Consider the following 15,629-nt stretch of genomic DNA (forward strand, 5'->3'; position numbering starts at 1 on the left):
ATAGTGAACCTTTAAAGATTTCATTAGACGATGTTGTTAGATGAAGATGCAAATGTTATGTATGTTGTTTGATGTCAAGTATGCGAAGTGTATTAATCCTTTAAATCACTGTTATGCTAATGCAATGCATTATGAATTCTGGGTAAAGTTGATCTAAAGCTGCCACTGTAAATTTTATTCCAACGATAAAATGGACAAGCTACAAATAAAAAATGTACCTATTTATACAGGTAAATGTTGAAATGGAAATCTTATTAATATAACTATACTATACAAAAAAATTGTTCTGGCAGATTCTATAATGTTAGTATTTAGAAAATAACAGTGAAGAGTTAGGGCATTTTTTTTATATGAGCTTTATGCAATGAAAATGACTGCAATCTACAACCAGCGCTCCAGCTAGGTCTAAATGGAAGGGCCCAGCACTCTCTCACATAAAGGTCCCACCCTGACCCCTACCATGCATTTTTTTCTGATCACATTTTAATGCAACAAACTTTATTTGAAGTTTCATTAAATTTACTAAATTTTTAGTTAAAATAGTTAAGAATAGAAATAATATTTTTAATTTTATTAGCTCATCTATTTTTTGAAAAAAAATTATGAGCTATTGTCATCACCTTGGCGTCGGCGTCGGCGTTGGCGTTGGCGTTGGCGTCGGCGTCCGGTTAAGTTTTGCGTTTAGGTCCACTTTTCTCAGAAAGTATCAATGCTATTGCATTCAAACTTGGTACACTTACTTACTATCATGAGGGGACTAGGCAGGCAAAGTTAGATAACTCTGGCGTGCATTTTGACAGAATTATGTGCCCTTTTTATACTTAAAAAATTGCAAATTTTGGTTAAGTTTTGCGTTTAGTTCCACTTTTCTCAGTAAGTATCAATGCTATTGCATTCAAACTTGGTACACTTACTTACTATCATGAGGGGACTGGGCAGGCAAAGTTAGATAACTCTGGCATGCATTTTGACAGAATTATGTGCCCTTTTTATACTTAGAAAATTGACAATTTTGGTTAAGTTTTGTGTTTAGGTCCATTTTATTCCTTAAGCATCAAAGCTATTGCTTTCATACTTGCAACACTTACTAACTATCATAAGGGGACTGTGCAGGCAAAGTAATGTAACTCTGACTGGCATTTTGACAGAATTATGTGCCCTTTTTATACTTAGAAAATTGAAAATTTGATTAAGTTTTGTGTTTAGGTCCACTTTATTCCTACAGTATCAAAGCTATTGCTTTCATACTTGCAAGATTTATGAACTATCATAAGGGGACGGTGCAGGCAAAGTTATGTAACTCTGACTGGCATTTGGACGGAATTATGGGCCCTTTATACTTAGAAAATTGAAAATTTGGTTAAGATTTATGTTTTGGTCACTTTACCCCTAAAGTATCATAGATATTGCTTTCATACTTGGAACACTCACAAACTATCATAAGGGTACAGTAAAAGGACAAGTTGCATAACTCTGGTTGTCATTGTTACGGAATTATGGCCCTTTTTTGACTTAGTAACTTTTAATATATGGTTAAATTTTGTGTTTCGATCCACTCGAAGTATCAAGGCTATTGCTTTCAAACTTCAAATACTTACATGCTATCATGAGGTTACTGTACCTGGCAACTTGAATTTTACTTTGACCTTTGAATGACCTTGACTCTCAAGGTCAAATTATTAAATTTTGCTAAAATTGCCATAACTTCTTTATTTATGATTAGATTTGATTGATACTTTGATGAAACTACTCTTACCTGACATACCACAATAGACTTCACCCAAACCATCCCCCGTGCCCTCCCCCCCCTCCCCCCCTCCCCCCCCCCCCCTAATTTTTTTTTTTTTTTTTTTTTTTTTTTATAAGATCATCTCACAAATGACCACCACACCCTCACACTATACCCCCACCCCACCCCCCCCCCACCCCCCCCCCCCAAATTTTTTTTTTGATTTTTTTTTTTTTTTTTTTTTTTTTTTTAAGATCATCTCACAAATTATCACCACACCCTCACACTATACCCCCCCCCCCCCCCGATTTTTTTTTTTTTTTTTTTTTTTTTTTTCGCTTTTTTGGAAGATAATGTAATAAATGTCCACAACCCCACACTATACACCCCTCTTCACTCCACTCCTCCCTCCTTTGTGATTGAAAATGAGAGTCCCTTCACCTTTAAAAAGAAAATAGATGAGCGGTCTGCACCCGCAAGGCGGTGCTCTTGTTTATAATAGAAACAGTATATTAAATGAAAATACATTTAATATGAAATACAAACCAGTATACGTGCTTTACTGAAAATATTTTACAGGGATTATATGACTGTGCGTACCAAAGTTCTCTTTTGACCAAAAAGAAACCTTCCCTTTTCTAGTTTTAGCTAGAGCACTGTTTATACTTGCTCGTTTTGAGCATCCTCCCCAAACTGAGTCTTGTTCTTAGTTAATAGGGCTTAATGCATGTGCGTAAAGTGTGGTCCCAGATTAGCCTGTGCAGTCCGCACTAGCTTATCAGGGTCAACACTCTCTGCTCTTTATAGACTTTTTGAATTTAACATCAGTGTTTTGTTATACTCAAGCTAACCCGTAGAAGTTTTGTTATTTAGGTTAATGTAGCTGTAGCAGCATTTGTTATTTATGTTATTTTTTTAGTATTAGTGAGACCAGTTACATAAATTATGTAATTGTTGATTCCTTGCTATTTTTAATCTTTGAAATATTTGTCATGTATGGCATACCCCCTCAAAAAATGTTCATTGTTTATTTTTAATTTGGCTGGTACACAAATATAATTTTTAAGTACCGAACAATCAAAATAGACTTATAATAATGTGTGCTCAATTTCTGAAGCAGAATATTTGTAATATCTGTTAGAATGAATAATCAAAAGTGTTCTTTTTAGCTCACCTGATTGGTCAGGTGAGCTTTTGGGATCGGTCTTTGTCCGTCGTCCGTCTGTCATCCATCCGTCCATATTTGGTTGTAAACACTCTAGAGGCCACATTTCTTGTGCGATCTTCATGAAACTTAGTCAGAAGATTTGTCCTTATGATACCTCGATCAAGTTCGAAACTGGGTCATGCTGGGTCAAAACTAGGTCAAAAGCAAGAAAAACCTTGTAAACACTGTAGAAGTCACATTTCATGCCCAATCTTCATGTAACTTTGTCAAAATGTTTGTCTTAATGATATGTTAGTTGAGCTCAAAAGTGGTTCCGGTCCGTTGAAAAACATGGCCACCAGTGGGTGGGGCAGTTTTCCATATTTGGCTATAGAGAAACCTTGTTAACACTCTAGAAGTCACATTTTTTGCCCAATCATCATGAAACTTGGTCAAAACAAATGGTCTAGATCGTTGAAAAAACATGGTCACCAGTGGGCGGGGCAGTTTGCTCTATATGAATATAGTGAAAACGTGTGAACACTCTAGAAGTCACATTTTTGGCCCAATTTTCATGAAATTTGGTCAGAACATTTGTTTTGTTTGCTAGATATGAGAGTTGAGTTTGAAAATGGTTCTTGTCCGTTGAAAAACATGGCTGCCAAGGGGGGGGGGGGCAGATTTTGCTTATGTTTATATAGTAAAAAAGCTTGTGAACACTATAAAAGTCACATTTTTTTGCCCAATCATCATGAAACTTGGTAAAAAGATTGGTTTTTATTTATATCTTAGATGAGTTTGAAAATGGTCACGATCAGTCAAAAAAACATGGGTGTCGGGGGGTGGGGCAGTTTTCCTTATATGACTATAGAGAAACCTTGTGGACACTCTAGAAGTCACATTGTTTTCCTAATTATCGTGACACTTAGGTAATACATTGGTTTTTTTTATATCTCGGACAAATTGGAAAATGGCTCAGATCGGTGAAAAAAACATCCTTTGTAGCTTACCTGATTGCTCGAGTGAGGTTTTAGGATTGGTCTTTGTGCGCTGTCAGTCTGTCCGTCCGTATTTTGTTTGTAAACAATCTAGCACATACATTTCTCAAGCATTCTTTATCAAAGGTGCTGAGAAGCTATATGGCCACAATATCTCAGTCAAGTTTGATACTGAGCAAAATTGCATAATAAATGCCATAATTATTGCCCTTAAGTTGTCAAAATTTTCACTATATTATACAAAATCCTTGTAAACACTCTAGGTCACAATTTTGTTTCAAAGTTTATGAATCTTGGTCATAATATTTATTTTTGTAAGGAAAGTTTTGTTTTGTCATGAGGGGTCAAAATATAGGTCACCAGGTCTAATCTTACAAAAACCTCGTAAACACTCCATATGCCAGAGTTTTGGTTCAATTAATGACGAAACTTAACCAGGATGTTGTCTGGACAAGTTCTAAGTCAAGTTTGATGTTTGGTAAAGATTAAATGAACCAACTCCTTTCAGGTGAGCGATCTAGGGCCATCTTGGCCCTCTTGTTTAAAATTCTTTTTTTCTTGCCATTTCTTGTATCCCTTTTCAATATGTATAGGAATTCGTTAAATGTCTATAAAAAGTCACTATATATTATTTTTATGCCCCCCTTTGAAGGTATATTGTTTTGCACATTTCGGTCGGTCCATCGGTCGGTTGGTCGGTCCGTCCACCAGATGGTTTCCGGATGATAACTCAAGAACGCTTAAGTCTAGGATCATGAAACTTCATAGGTACATTGATCATGACTGGCAGATGACCCCTATTGATTTTCAGGTCACTAGGTCAAAGGTCAAGGTCACAGTGACTCGAAATAGTAAAATGGTTTCTGGATGATAACTCAAGAATGCTTAGGCCTAGGATCATTAAACTTCATAAGTACATTGATCGTGACAGGCTGATGACCCCTATTGATTTTCAGGTCACTAGTTTCCTATAGTTTAGCCATTCCAATAGATTCAGTCACCCATATATTATGGATTTTTCAAAGAAATATCTCGACATTAAACATGTGGGTGTGTTATCTGCATTTTGACAGTTCGATCACATGTACATATTGTTGTTTTTTAATGAAAATTTTAGATTGTTACTGAAGAAAATATTATATTGATAAAATTCATACACTGTGGTGGGAAATGAATTATATCAAGATTGTTACAAAATTTAAGTGTTTTTCTATCCAAATGGACTGGGAAAAATAGGAAACGTAATAAAAAATCATTGTTGCTAAGGCACTTTCCTATAATTGGTAAGTAACTCAGAAAACGGCTGATCATTGAATTATAAGGAATTTTCAGTTAAAAATACATTAAAGTTCAATGTCACACTAATAATGAATGTGTTCATTTAGAAAACATCCCATAAAAGCTCTTAAAAGTGGCTAAACACACTTGCTTTTTAGGCGATGATGTTTGCTAGCAGCAGATAAAATTTGCAGTATATTGAAGATATATAACCTCAATAATCTTGTTGAAATCCACCTATTACTATCCCATGCATGTATTGTAGTGGCATACACTATGTATGTTTCTAATGCTTTTGAAGAATTTCTCTTTACCTTAATTGTACTTAATACAGCATAAATATGTAATCAATCAGAAATAACAGCTCACAAAGCATGTGCAGCACCAGTTGTTATATTTCTTCGTTTTGTTTTGAATTGTGATCACTATTTTTAGCTTTAACTGCCAGTTTGTGTTTTAACTTGTATTCCATTTTACCTTTTTAATTAATAAATATTTAAGATGTCAAGTTTTTGTATACATGAGCAATACAAACATCAATATGAAACTCGGCCCTTCGTTTTGAGTTTAATATTGTCATTATTCAGAACAACATACTGTGGTCATGGATAGGTCTTCAATGAAGAGCTTGTCAACAAAAAATAACTACAATGAGGGAAGATTATAGGCGAGTGTTATTTTTGTATTCACGACACAACACAATGCAACGCAATGTGACTAATGCACTGTCAAACCATTTTCAAATCATATGTGCCGTACCAGCAGATGATTTTAACGAAGAAAAGCTAGTTAATTAAGCAGCGGTGCCGGGACATGCATCTGGAATGCACGCAATACATTTTTGTTGCAGACGGACCTCACACAAGTTTAAAATAAACACACACACACATGAAATGATTGGCATTTAGTGATTACACCCGACTCTTCCTTGTTTGTCATGGATCCCCACCCATTCTACTTTTGCGACAAAATACCCAAGTGCATGAATTCAGATTCTTATTCATAGGAATCATCCTTGCTATACTAGTTGACTTATGCTGCTTACAACAAGTTTTGTATATATAAATAAGCTCGAGAACTATTCTCATGCTGAAAAACAAGAAATGTGTTAGTTTTTTTGACCTTTGACCTTGAAGGATGACCTTAACCTTTTACCACTCAAAATGTGCAGCACCATGTGATACACATGCATGCAAAATATGAAGTTGCTATCTTCAATATAGCAAAAATTATTGCAAAATGTTAAAGTTGGCACAAACAGACAGAAAGACCAACAGACAGGGCAAAAACAATAAGCCCGCCCGCATTCGCCAATCTAATAACCAGGTTAAAAAACTGACTGCCAGACAATCGCACATCTGTTCTGGACCCAAAAATATACTGTAAATTTGAATGTAGATACTTAATTTCACAATTGGCTAAAGTATGTTTTGTTATGGGATTAACTGCAAATTTAAGAGAAGTGGATTTAACGATAGCAACAATCACATTTATTGTTTTTGAATTTCTTAACAGAAGTGAGGTTTCAATTGAAGTTGTCTTATGTGTATTTTGAAGTTTATGAAGTCCTTTATGGAGGACTACCTTCAATAATCTCAGCAGACTACTGTGGTATGAAACTGTTTCCATGGCAACCTTGAATCCAGTAGTGCATTCAGTTATAGCGAACGTTCGCTAAAGTTCGCCAACGTTCGCTATTGAACGCTCGGCCGGAGTGTGTCCAACTCCTTGCTTATTTGATTACTAGACTCACAAAATTTAGGCCGATTTTAGCGAGGCTGTTTTTGGAGAAAACCCCAAGCTATTGTCAGAGCCAGCTCGTCGTGGCGTCCACCGTCTGCCATAGGCGTGCAAAAACCTTTACATTGGCTCTAAAATCAAAGTGCTCCCACCTACAACTTTGAGACTTCATATATAGATGCACCTTGATCAGTTCTACACGCCACACCCATTTTAGTTCACTAGATCAAAGGTCAAGGTCACTGTGACATCTAAAAAAAAAAAAAAAATCTGACAAGCTTTCGCAGCCGAGCGTGGCAGCCGTAATGCGGTGCTCTTGTTTAATTATAGCTGCAATTTCCAGATATTTAGGTTTTACTGAAATATATTAAATTTTGTGTGATATATGTACTGGGGGAGGAAGCCGAACCTGTCTGGAATGGTGACCACCAACCAAACTCACATGTGCTGGAAACGCGGATTGTACTAAATACTAACTGGACAGCTAGCTAGTATTAAACATTTATAACAACTGGTTCTTTTTTGTATTTTATTTCTTAGTCACTTGTGACAACCTACAGTATAATAATAACTAGCATAAAATCTCTATGCAAAACAACAATAGCTCAATAATATATGATCAAGTGACAATATAAAGTGACCTGATTATGGTATCATAATAAATTAGACCCAGGATTGGAATTAAAATCCTATTGTCGTTATTATCATATATATATATAATCATATAAATCAAACCACAATAAGAAAGTGATTGCTCGATAAAAGAAAACAACAGTAGGTGCCCAGCATTTTCCCCATTAAGCTTCCAATATTTCATAATTTTTCCCAAATGAAGCCAAGTGAAAATGGCTTTTGCAACCAGCATAAAACCAGAACAGCCTGTGAGTAACTCGCAGTCTGTTCAGGTTTTATGCTGTTTGCTGCTCATCAGTAACTAAGGGTTGGAAATGAAGCCTTTAAAACTTGAATCCAGTAAGAATGGTTTTTAATTAAATGTAACTTTCTATGGGACTACAAATGTGTCAAAATACGTAGCTTAGTGGTAAAGGGTTAACTGCCAAGAGTTATAATGTTCAATTGCACCTTTTAGTCCACAACAAATATAAAAAAATGCATCAACTTGAGAGAAATCAGGACTTCAATAATAATTCTCGTATTTAAGTGCATTATTTAGAAGTTAATTTTTCATGATAAAATCACCACTAATAAGAATAGCATTATATGGAAATAGATCTGGGTATACTGAATAAAATAGAACAGGAGAAACAAACAAAAACTGATTAACATGGTTAAATGAGATTCAAATTAAATCCACTCACACAAATCATACAATTTTGAGGATTGACAAATTAATAAAATGAGCAAAAGGAACGAATTTAAAATAAAAAGAAGGTATAAAGAACACAGCTGCATTATTTAACTGATTAAAAACATGGATCTTCCAACATAAAGTAAAACGATTTGGGTCTATGCAGCTAAATCATGATTTTCACAAACTGAATATAATTGACATAAAGTAGCAACATCCACGTGTTTTGACAAAAGTCTATTTTTAAACGATGAAAACATTGTCCACACAATGAGGCTGAACACTGGTGTTTGAGGCAAAATAGAGGAGAACACATGATATTCTGGATAAATTTCCATGGTAACAACTTACTACTAACAAGTACCTGTACAATGCTATCACATTCATAAACTTTACACCTCTTAATTTTGTTAACAAACACATAAATACTACTACTGTAACCTTATCTTCATCAAAACATTTATCATATATGAAATTCTTGGCAAACATAAAAGCAACATTTATTTTCTATAAACTGTTCCAGTTCTTTAAAAACGTTGCTTACATTACATGTTTACAGACTCTACTTTCTTTGCCAATTAATTCTGGCTTTATTTAACCTTTTGCATATCACTAGATGATAACTTGAGATTGATTGGTAATGATAAAAGACCTAAGAGGAAAGTTGGTTTAAAACATGAGCAATTTAAGGTTAACAAGCGTACAACGTACAAAAAGAACAGATACAAAACGGCAAATATTACTAGCAATTTATATAATGTGTCTTCAGAACTGGCTGAAACTAACTTCAATTAATCATTAAGTACTGGCATTAGTACTTAGAATTGTGATGAAACAGGCTGAATATGTATTCACACAGCGACTTTGCAAAATTTATTCCTACCAAAATAAGGAATATAAGAACACGGATATTTAAAGCCAGCAATGAGAGCATGATCACTGTTATTTACATGTACAAGCAGTCTCTGTAATATCTTTTTTTCATGCTCCATCCTACTCACATTTGAGTACAGGAATGTGTAACAACTTCGAAACTAATACTTTAAAATCATGAAAAAAAACAAGAAAAAAACTACACATTTCCACAGAAGAAAACAAGCAAATACTAGCATTGAAGAAAACGTATAAACCACATAATTTTTTTATATTATCAACAAAAAACTATGCATTAAAAGATACAAAATTAAAACAAAAAAAGAAATACAAAACAACAGTATATATAACCTAACAATTTACTTTCCCAAAGGTCTGATCCTCCATACAATTACAAATAAATGGTGAGTTCCAGAGACAGTAATAATGCCTTCTAATCAAATATCCCCTCATGTTACCTGTCCACACTAGTCTTCCACTTTATCAGCCTGAGTCCTGTTCTGGGAAAACTGGGCTTAATGCATGTGCATAAAGACCACACAGGCAAATTAGGGACATTTTCCGCTGTAATGACATGTTTCTTTTTGAAAGGAAGTCTCTTGTAAACAAAAACAAAGTTTAGGCAGAAAGTGTCACCCCTGATTAGCCTGTCCTGACTGCGCAGGCTAATCATGGATGAGACTTGACACATATGAATTAAGCTTAGATTTCACAGAAAAAACTTGGCTAAGTTGTCCTCTGTCCCCTAAACAACCTCAGTGGTAATGGCATCTAGTTGGCGAACACATCTCCCATGGGCACCCATATGTTCTTCACCTGCACAGCCTGGTAGAGAAACTCGTCACCTTGACCTTGATCTGCATCCTCCCAGTCGCGATCGAGCCTTCAGAAGTACAGAAAGTTATAGCACGTCATATGTGTACATTTTAGCACTTTCTGTGTAATCATTTAAACTAATTGGCATACAATCTTGAGGTTTAAAAAAAACACACACTTTTTTACGGACACGCTGATTCATGGACTAAGATGTTCAGAAAAAAAGGGTAATTGGGGTCAATTAAGGGTCAGCAAGTACTGATGAGCAAATTTACCACGTATTCCTATTCTTTATGACACACCAATTATTCATTATCAAGACTCACCCATTATTCATTATCATGACTCACAAATGTTTCATTATCAAGACCAATCAATTATTATTATCAAGTCTCACCCATTATTCATTATCAAGACTCATCCATTATTCATTATCAAGTCTCACCCATTATTTATTATCAAGACTCACATATTATTCATTATCAAGTCTCACCCATTATTTATTATCAAGACTCGTCCATTATTCATAATCAAGTCTCATCCATTATTCATTATCAAGACTCACCCATTATTCATTATCAAGACTCACCCATTATTCATTATCAAGACTCAACCATTATTCATTATCAAGATTCACCCATTATTCATTATCAAGACTCACCCATTATTCATTATCAAGACTCACCCATTATTTATTATCAAGACTCACCCATTATTTACTATCAAGGCTAACCCATCACTTCTTATCAAGACTCACCCATAATTCACCCAGGTCCGTTTCACATTCTCAGCAGATATGTACTCGACGTATTTCGACCCCTCCGCACAGCCAAAGTACCACATGGCCTGAACATCCTGGTGTTCTGCCAGGAACTTGGACAGGTGGTTTCTATCCCCAGTGATGATATTCACCACGCCCTCAGGCAGGTCAGATGTGTCAAACACCTGCAGTAAAATGAGCCTTGTTCTGGGAAACTGGGCTTTAATGCATGTACGTAAAGAGCCGTCCCAGATTTGCCTGTGCTATCAGCATAGGTTATTCAGGGACGACACTTTCCGCTTTTACGGAATTTTTTGTTTAAAGGAAATCTTGTTTAGGCAGGAAGTGTTGTACCTTAATAGCCTGTACTTACTTTGCTAATACAGTACGCGTAATTCTAACAAGAGGCCCATGAGGGCCTGAATCGCTCTACTGCTATAAACACTGTGCAAGTTTGGAAAGAATAAGATGGAAACTGTGTACTTAATCACGCAAACAAGGAGAATTTTCTCAAATTCAAGGGGAGATTATTGTGTACTTATTTCTCCGATACTGCTCATATTCAATAGGGTACAAGTCCTCATTGATATAAAGATACTGTGTTATTTTGGAAATAATTGGATGAAAACTGTGGAATTAATTGCGTAAACAAGAAAAAGTCTAACGAACGGACGGACAGACGGACGACGGAAACCACGCCATGACATAAGCTCTAAAATGAGATTTCAGTACATTAATCTTTTTCTCTGGAAATTTCTTAGTATTGCCTTTATGCACTATTACAAATGCTGATCCTGGAATTACATCTGTTATAAGTAAGAGTTATCTTGTGTATTTTTACTGTTGATGGATCACTCTGGTTTTATATGAGTCTGCATGTTTAAAAAAGTGATGACACAAATGGTACATAGAATGTGTTATGCATTAAACATTTGTAAATAGAAAATAATAGAAACACTGTTTAAAAAAGAAAAGATTTTTTAACAGTCTTATGGACCCAGTTATTTTTGCAAAATGCTTTTAACCAAAACATACATTTCAAAACAAAACTGGGTTTACATTTATTTGCGTAAAGTGTTGTCCCAGATTAGCCTGTGCAGTCTGCATAGGCTAATCAGAGACATTGCTTTCTGTCTAAACATTATTTGTTTGGTAAAAACTCTTCACCTGGTAGAAGTCCATAGCCATAAGTGGATACTTCTCACTGGGAACTATGACAATGGTGTTGCCACGGACAACCGCGGGGGCAAACAGGGACACGAAGGCGAGCAGGGGGTAGCTATCGGGACAGGCAATACCGATCACTCCCACAGGCTCGTGGATCTTGAGTGTGGCCCCGTATAGGGTAGTCTCCTGCAGAGAAATAGTATAAAATGTTATACATGGAGCGTTGCACTAGAAAAACGGGGTTTAATGAATGAGCTTAAAGTGTCTTTCCAGCACTGGCTATTCAAGGGAGACACTCTCTGCCTAAACTGGAGTTTTGTTTAGAAGAGACATCCTTTACACGAAAATTTGCATACAAGAGAAAAGTGTTGTCCCTATTAAGCCTATGCCAACAGCACAGGCTTATCTAGGACTACACTTACCACACATGCATTAAGCTCAGTTTTCCAAGACAAGGCTCTAATTGTTATACATTTATTAAACCTATTAATTATTTGTACCGATCTTAACGCTTGGAATGTTCTAAATGAAAAGTATTTTATCTTCTGAAACTGTTAAATTTAAACTGGTCTTAAGCAACTATTTTCATCCCTTCAGTTCCTTTTTGTTTCAAATTATTAAGTATGACCAATTATAATTAAATGTACAACTGCATGCCACTTATGTGAGATAATGATTCCTCCACCTCATAATGCTTAAAAAAACAATGTAACTAAGATAAATGAGATGTTTAATCACCACTACTCCAACATCAATCTCCAATAAACACCACTTATGGCATATAACACATTAAAAAAAATAAATATCTTTCCAACAAAGACATCCATGGTGTATAAATGGCTCAAGCAAACAGCTAAATACATTGACAATCAAACCTCTTGCAAACCATCATTTACGAGTAATACATTATATATCAAGATTAAACACGGTTTAACAAGGTTAAATGCATGTGAGTAAATTGTCGTCTCAGATAAGCCTGTGCAGTCCACAGGGACCACACTTTCCATGTAAACTTGATTTTCCCTAATCAAAAACCTCCTTAACTTGTACAAAAATAAATTAAATGCGGAAGGTGTCTTCCCATATTAGCCTATGAAGACAGCACAGGCTAATCTAGGACAACATTGAGGCGCATATGTTTTAAGACTCCTCTACCTGCACAGTGCCTCCAAACTTGTCAGCGTACGCCCCCCAGTGGAAGAGCCGACTGATGGAGAGGTCCACCTCCCGTAGACCGTCCTCCAGGGACCGCCCCGTCATGTCCGCCAGGCGCCCGGCAATCTCCTCCCTCCGGATCTCCAGGTTCTCCGCCATATAGTAGACGATCTGTGCCCGGTTGTGCGCCGCACGCTTGCCCCATCTGGGAAAGAAGGTGCGAGAGTGAATGTTGATATACTTAGAAAGATATGGGCTTGGTGCAAGAGTGAATGTCTACATACTTAGAAAGATATGGACTTGGTGCAAGAGTGAATGTTTACGTACTTTGAAAGATATGGGCTTGGTGCAAGAGTGAATGTTTATATACTTAGAAAGATATGGGCTTGGTGCAAGAGTGAATGTTTATATTCTAACAAAGATATGGGCTTGGTGCAAGAGTGAATGTTTATATTTTTACAAAGATATGGGCTTGGTGCAAGAGTGAATGTTTATATACTTAGAAAGATATGGGCTTGGTGCAAGAGTGAATGTTTATATTCTTACAAAGATATGGGCTTGGTGCAAGAGTGAATGTTTATAGGAGTCATGTTCTTGGAAAAATCGGCTAATTGCAAACGCCTTAAGCATCGTCCCAAATTAGTCTGTGCAGTCTGCAGACTTCCTAACAGGAGTCATTGTGCGCACACTGTCAGACTATTTTTAGAAACAATGATCTGGACTCTGACTAAATCGGACCCAAATGCATCCCAACGCTAGAAATTTCAGTTAAAGATAGGAGTGGTTAACCTGTATTTATATGTACATAAAGTAAAATAAAGGGTATGATTCGATAAATTGCAGAGTTATGGGTCTTGTTTGGTGACCTTGCATGATAATGCCAAAGACATGTGTCAAGTTTCAATTGAATATTAGAAGTACTTGTATGTACTTGTTGCATCAAAACCATAAAATGAATTTCAACTTGCATGCAAACCTTTCCCTGAATTTTAAAAAGGGTACACAAGGGGAATAATAATACTTAAAGGCTGGTCCAAATTATAGGTCTAGGCCAGTGACTGTTTATACAGACCCTGAACACATAACACATATGTTAATTTTTATTTCAATAAGGGGCATAACTCTGCTAAATTCCATGTAAGAGTTATGGAACTTGGCCATTGATCTCACGTAATAACTCTGACTACATGTAAAAAGTTGTAAATGAATAACTGTAGTAGAAACAGTGAATTGGAGGTATTGCTTGACTAGACAATGATGCAAACCTACACACAACGCAATACCGAGATTTGGGTATAGTTTGCATTATTTGAAGAATAGTTAAGCTAAAAATTCATCATTTAAAATTAAAAGCATTAAAACAATACTATTTTAAAAGTGAATGTAAGAGAATAAAACTGTGTTATATTTACATCACTTAATGGAATGTTCAAATTGAAGAATTTGAAATATTTCATAGATCACTTTTAAAATTTAGATGTAATATATATATATTACATACTACATGTATAACATAACATCATATAGACAAAGCCTGCAAAAACAACAACATCTATATTACATCCCCATACCCTGGTGAAGCGGCATGTGCAGCCTCTACAGCATTCCTCAGGTCCTTCCGGTTCCCTTCGCCCACATGCCCGATCACCTTGCCATCCGGGTTGATCACCGGCCGGGCATACTCAGCGTCCGGCCTCTTCTGAGCCCCGCCATAGTACATCTTGTACGTGCGGTCAACCCTGCATGGAAAGATTTTGTTATTAAACAGAACAGGATATTTATTCAACTTAAGCATTACAAGCTTATCGTTTAACAAACATATGTTAACTTATGTTGTTGTTGTTTTTCCATCCAAAACTTATCATATTAAATCATTCTGTTTCAAAACACAAGTACTAAACAATGAATTAAACTGTAAATAAACTATTTGCTCCATAACCCAAAACGTATACATCATAAAATAAAGTAAAATCAATATACTTTGCCACAGTATTTCAACAAACTACACAAACTCCTACTTAGGTATTTTGCCCTTTGATGTGCCATCATCGAGGGTGGGTCGCTGTGGTATGGTGGCCCCGAATGTCTTGAGGTCAAGGTTGACAAGGTAGGCAGGGCGGGGTCTGGACTCCCAGGCTGGGCGCACATACTCATACAGGCCCTTTGAGTAATTAGTAAACATTTTTTAAATGAGCCTTGATCTGGAAAAACTGGGCTTAATGATAGTGCGTAAAGTGTCTTCCCAGATTAGCCTGTGCAGTCTGCACAGGGTAGTCAGATACGACGCTTATAGTCTAAACTGGTTTTTCGCTAAGAAGAGATTTTCTTTAAATAAAATATACCATAAAAGCGAAAAAAATCGTCCCTGATAAGACTGCTGCAGGGACAACATTATACAGTTCAGGGACAACATTATGCAGTTCAGGGACAACATTACGCAGTTCATGGACAACATTACGCGGTTCAGGGACAACATTGCGCAGTTCAGGGACAACATTACGCAGTTCAGGGACAACATTACGCAGTTCAGGGACAACATTACGCAGTTCAGGGACAACATTACGCAGTTCAGGGACAACATTACGCAGTTCAGGGACAACATTACGCAGTTTTCCCAGAACTCAAATCATCAAAAACTTGAATGAAACTAGACATCA

General features: G+C 36.2%; 1 protein-coding gene and 1 long non-coding RNA gene across 2 annotated transcripts in view; both read right to left on the reverse strand.

Moving 5' to 3' along the window:
* The window catches only part of LOC127853051 (uncharacterized), a 47,944-nt gene extending 47,609 nt beyond the window's left edge, over positions 1–335 (reverse strand). Inside the window, exon 1 of the long non-coding RNA XR_008036416.1 lies at positions 219–335. This is a non-coding gene — a long non-coding RNA (uncharacterized LOC127853051). The remainder of the gene's footprint in view (positions 1–218) is intronic.
* A 7,072-nt stretch (positions 336–7,407) lies between these two features.
* The window catches only part of LOC127853030 (aldehyde dehydrogenase family 16 member A1-like), a 37,527-nt gene continuing 29,305 nt past the window's right edge, over positions 7,408–15,629 (reverse strand). The window contains exons 11-16 of the mRNA XM_052387156.1: positions 14,991–15,133; positions 14,544–14,711; positions 12,973–13,177; positions 11,818–12,003; positions 10,648–10,835; positions 7,408–9,957 (exon numbers count right to left, since the gene is read on the reverse strand). Of these exons, the coding sequence (XP_052243116.1) occupies positions 9,846–9,957; positions 10,648–10,835; positions 11,818–12,003; positions 12,973–13,177; positions 14,544–14,711; positions 14,991–15,133 (1,002 nt within the window). The 3' untranslated portion in view covers positions 7,408–9,845. The remainder of the gene's footprint in view (positions 9,958–10,647; positions 10,836–11,817; positions 12,004–12,972; positions 13,178–14,543; positions 14,712–14,990; positions 15,134–15,629) is intronic.

Source organism: Dreissena polymorpha, chromosome 12 (genome assembly GCF_020536995.1).
Source record: "Dreissena polymorpha isolate Duluth1 chromosome 12, UMN_Dpol_1.0, whole genome shotgun sequence".
Classification (NCBI taxonomy): Eukaryota; Metazoa; Mollusca; class Bivalvia; order Myida; family Dreissenidae; genus Dreissena; species Dreissena polymorpha.